The 4,303-nt window shown below is 41.3% G+C and overlaps 1 protein-coding gene across 4 annotated transcripts in view; it reads right to left on the bottom strand.

Annotated features, from left to right (window-relative positions):
• sf3b1 (splicing factor 3b, subunit 1) overlaps positions 1-2,807 on the bottom strand; it is a 15,230-nt gene extending 12,423 nt beyond the window's left edge. For 3 of the 4 annotated variants that reach the window (XM_019876865.1, XM_019876863.1, XM_019876864.1), the window contains exons 1-4: positions 2,682-2,807; positions 2,005-2,180; positions 1,792-1,893; positions 578-692 (exon numbers count right to left, since the gene is read on the bottom strand). In XM_019876865.1, the coding sequence (XP_019732424.1) occupies positions 578-692; positions 1,792-1,893; positions 2,005-2,180; positions 2,682-2,709 (421 nt within the window). In that variant the 5' untranslated portion in view covers positions 2,710-2,807. The remainder of the gene's footprint in view (positions 1-577; positions 693-1,791; positions 1,894-2,004; positions 2,181-2,681) is intronic. The other variant, XM_019876860.1, reaches the window with a different exon arrangement.
• Between the last annotated feature and the right edge of the window lie 1,496 nt (positions 2,808-4,303).

The raw sequence follows: 4,303 nt of genomic DNA, 5'->3' as shown, positions 1-4,303 counted from the left end.
CCCCAACAACAAAAAACGTGCCTATGTTCTCCGGCGACTGCTGACGGTTCCCTCTTTCTGAACAGCGGCCTATCCATTACTTTGAGCAGAGTGGCTGAGCATTCTTCAGGAGAATTACGAACCTCACAGGTCGCTTCACTTAATATACTGTACATGGCGGTCGCACAGGATTGTTAACCCTTCGACTCACACACACAACCCATCTGCTACCCATGTTTGTTAGGTAAGTTATCTGATTCGTCATTCTAGCACCTAACCACCTCTCCCACTCAAAGGCATGGTAATCCTATTCGTTGTTTAGCTTCTTTTTTTTGTTTGCAAACCAGGGATCCTAATCCACCCACCTCCCCGCCCCAAAAAACTTGATATCACTTGTCCAAATGATTGCATTTAAGAAAGACAAAAGACAACAAAGGATTGACCACAGGGAAGGCATAGAGTCTGGGAGGCAAGCAACTGCATTGTAGTCGAAGGGTTGAACAGCTACCACGCTTCGTGATAAACAGAAAAAACCAAGGCAGGGGAATAACATGAAGGACCGTGTCATAACGGGGATGAGGAAAAAGGCCAAATTTACCATCTGCAAAGGGGTCGAGGCGCTCCGGCGAGATAATCATCTGCATGCGCCGAGTTTTGTACTCGTCCTCCCGGTCTGCAATCTTCTGTGGACGATGCTCCGCAAATGGATCATACTGTAAAAACAAAACGCAGCAGACATGACTATTTTTCATATTTGATAAAGCAAAAACGATGATATTGATCTACTAATATGATCAGACGTTCTATGATACATAGTAGAATCACTTAAGCTACATTATAGGTCAATTCCAATTTTTTTGCCCATACATGACATGTATCTGAATTTTTTTCATACAATATTAACAGTACAATTCCGATTTTCTTCTAACCTGATCCAGGCCCCTTTCGTATGTGGATCTGAACTTTTTATTTTTGGGGGGGGGGGGGGTACTCATTTCCAACAGAATTCAATTTGGACATCACCATTGAAATGAAAGTCTTATTTGTAACCTACAGAAATGCAGTAGTTGAGTCATGCTTATGGTAAACATTTGCAAGGCTGCACTATATTAGAAAAGCATGCTATATATGATATGGATGTTGTATATTGGAATACCAATATTATTGCGATATTTAACATGTACCTAAAGAAATTACATTTTTATTTTCAAATGAAGGAAAAACAATGTGGAAAAATAAGCAGGCTCAATGTATTCTTTTGCAATTCATTAATAACTCTCAGGTCAAACTGAATCATGCCTCTCGATGCTGTTCTCTAATTGGATGGCGATGCTCATGTAAGGTTGCATTTGATTGGTCAAAGTCCAATAAAAGCCTACAATTCCATATGAATTTATCCCAAGGCTCAATGATAGAGTGGTCGTCTCCAAAAACGGAGGTTGGGGGTGGTTAAATCCCACCCATTGCAACCATGTCAAAGTCTCTCTGACCAAGATACTGAAACCCCCAATCACTGATGATGCTTTCATGAGTGGCTAAATTAGGTAACAGTGTGAAGCACTCTGAGTACCAAAGATATAAAAGTGACAGCCTATTTACTTTGTGGTACACATATTTCATGTGCCATTATTGCAATGCCGATATCTTTTCAATATGATGTGCCACAGCCCTAAACGTTTGTATGAACAACACTTGTAGACCATAAATATAAAACAAATCAAATGAAAAACAGTAAGTATAACGGTAACTGACTATTTTTGTGCTAAGGTATTCTTACACGCTTTACAGTGTACATCATTAGTTATCACATACTTGTTCGTCTGACTGAGGAATGGCATTGAGAATGGCCACTGGAGCGTGGTACCCTTGCTTTTTCTGACCCAACAAACTCGTCGCAGTTTCCTCTTCATCATCCTGAAGGCGGAAATAACAATGGCATTAGCGTAAGCAGCTTAACAACCAAACAACGCAGCAAGTAGAAACATATTTGTGGATGTAAATATAATGAGGGGGGAAACATCTTACGTCTTCCTGTTCGTTGGCGGCGATGGATGTGACATAGCCAGCAAAACGACTGTCGCTTCCTCCGTAGATTTCTTGATCAAAAAACCCAGTTGAAACAAGCCCGACTCCCTGCTCATCTCCTTCCTCCACCAGATTGGCCTTCATCCCCTGGATCTCCAGGATCTGGGCCTCGATATCTACACAAAATAAATAAAATGCAGAATTGAAAATGTGTGCAGGACATTGTGGCACCAAATAGTAATTATGCTTTCGTCGCAGGATACGAACTGCATACAACGTGTTGCGGTAACTGTCGCACTGCTGCGTTAGCCTCGATGTTAGTATTAAACGCTTCAAAATAGCTTCTTTCAAGATCTTTTGTTTTCAACTACTTGGGCTGAACCAAAGGATTTGCTTCTTGAATGTCGACGGATCGACACTGTCAACAACAAACGCCGAATGATGTGGATGGTGTGAGGGCTAACATGCTAACAAGACAGCAACCAGCGCCATTATCTAAATCTGACCGCGTTGCGTCGCATCCCGGCCCATTGCTTTTGTCGTTTTATACAAATAAAACATGTGCATTTAAATGCTACAATTCAAGGATTACTCGATGCAAAACATTTGTCGTGATATAAAGCTGTTGGTTATCTGCAAAACTACGGCGAATAGATTATTTTTAAAAAACACTTTACCGTCGTGGGTTTTGGCGATCTTCGCCATTTTGGTGGTGGTGGTTGTTCGTTAGTGAAACAGGAAGTCGGTCACTATCAATCCGGTCGTGCTCCGACGAAAACTGTTTAGGAAAGGCGGGACATTCAGTACAATCCTTCGAGCTGGTTGGGCGATATGGCGACTTCTGCACGCCTACCAACCTTTAGTGCTGACCAATCACTGCAACGGATGGAAAGTCGTCACCGGCATGCGCCGTGCTTTGATCCTGTTACTGTATCTTTTTTTGCACTTTTCCTTTTTATTAAATGGTACAAACAGTGGAACAACACATAAATACAAAATCAAAACAGTGACAAGGAGCATGCCGCAGACCTCACATTGAATGGTCTTTTTTTTATTGAACAATTCAGCTGACAGAGTAGACAAGAATTATGACACATTCCAAAAACATGCATGGCAGGCTGATTTGATTGAACACTCTAAATTGTCCCTCGGTGCTAATGTGAGCGCGGATTGTTGTTCGTCTCTGTGTGCCCTGCGATTGGCTGGCAACTGGTTCAGGGTGTCCCTGCTTACTGCCTGAAGGCACCTGGGATAGGCTCCACCACCCGCCCCACAACCCTAGTAAGGATAAACCGGATCGGAAAATGGATGGATGGACTATGCATCCACCAATGCATAGTAGTACTATGCATTGGTAGTACTAAGCATTGGTTTGGTTAATTGACAGGAAGTAAATAGTACCGGTAAGTAAAAAAGGAAAAGAAAACAGTCATCACACAGCACAATTATATGTTCAAAGGAAAGGAGTAGGAAGAAGTTAAAAAACGTATACAGTCCTACCTCTTGTTATGTATTAATATATAAATCGATCATTTTTTTATATCAATCTGAAAAGGAAAAAGTTGCGCCATGAAGCGCAAGACTGCCACCTGGTGGCTGTGGCAGCGCACGTAACAGAGGTCGAAACACTGATTAAATACTGTATGTCACACACATTCATGAAAAATATTCCACAGACTGTTGAGCGTCAGCATATGCAGTACATGTGTGATAAAACGTGTTTATTGGCGACAGAAAGACAAACACCAAGAGAATGCTGAGTCTGAAACGCAAGCTGAGGCTTCAAGACTGCAGTGCGTTTCGTTTCATTTCTGCTTACCCTAAAGCGGAAATATGCACATCCCGCTATTTTAATGGAAAAATAAGTGACAATTATTGGACTGAAATGTAAGATAAATTAAAAGCACGGATCATATAACTAAAATTGAACATGATTTAATCAAATTTTAATTTACTTTTTTTAAAACCATTTACATGCAGAGAACGTCCAGTAGATAGTAGAGGGGCTCTGCCTCACTTGCTGCACCTGAATGCACGTCGCTGGTCCTCGCCTGATGTATTTTGGTATTTGGACGTGGACAATCCTTGACCTGTGACGTTAAATAGTTTCAAGATGACGATGGTCGCTGTCTGGTATATTATGACATGTTATCTTGCTGTCCCTTAAACTCAACTCAACTCAACTCAACTGTATTTATAGAGCACTTTCAAACAGCCATCGCTGCATACAAAGTGCTGTACATGGAGCAAATTAACATATACAACAAACAGTAAAGCAAATCGGTAATAAAAACAGTAG

Source organism: Hippocampus comes, unplaced genomic scaffold (assembly GCF_001891065.2).
Source record: "Hippocampus comes isolate QL1 unplaced genomic scaffold, H_comes_QL1_v1.1 scaffold110, whole genome shotgun sequence".
Taxonomy (NCBI): Eukaryota; Metazoa; Chordata; class Actinopteri; order Syngnathiformes; family Syngnathidae; genus Hippocampus; species Hippocampus comes.
The sequence above is the reverse complement of the archived record's forward strand: the minus strand, read 5'-3'. Positions and strand labels throughout refer to the sequence as shown.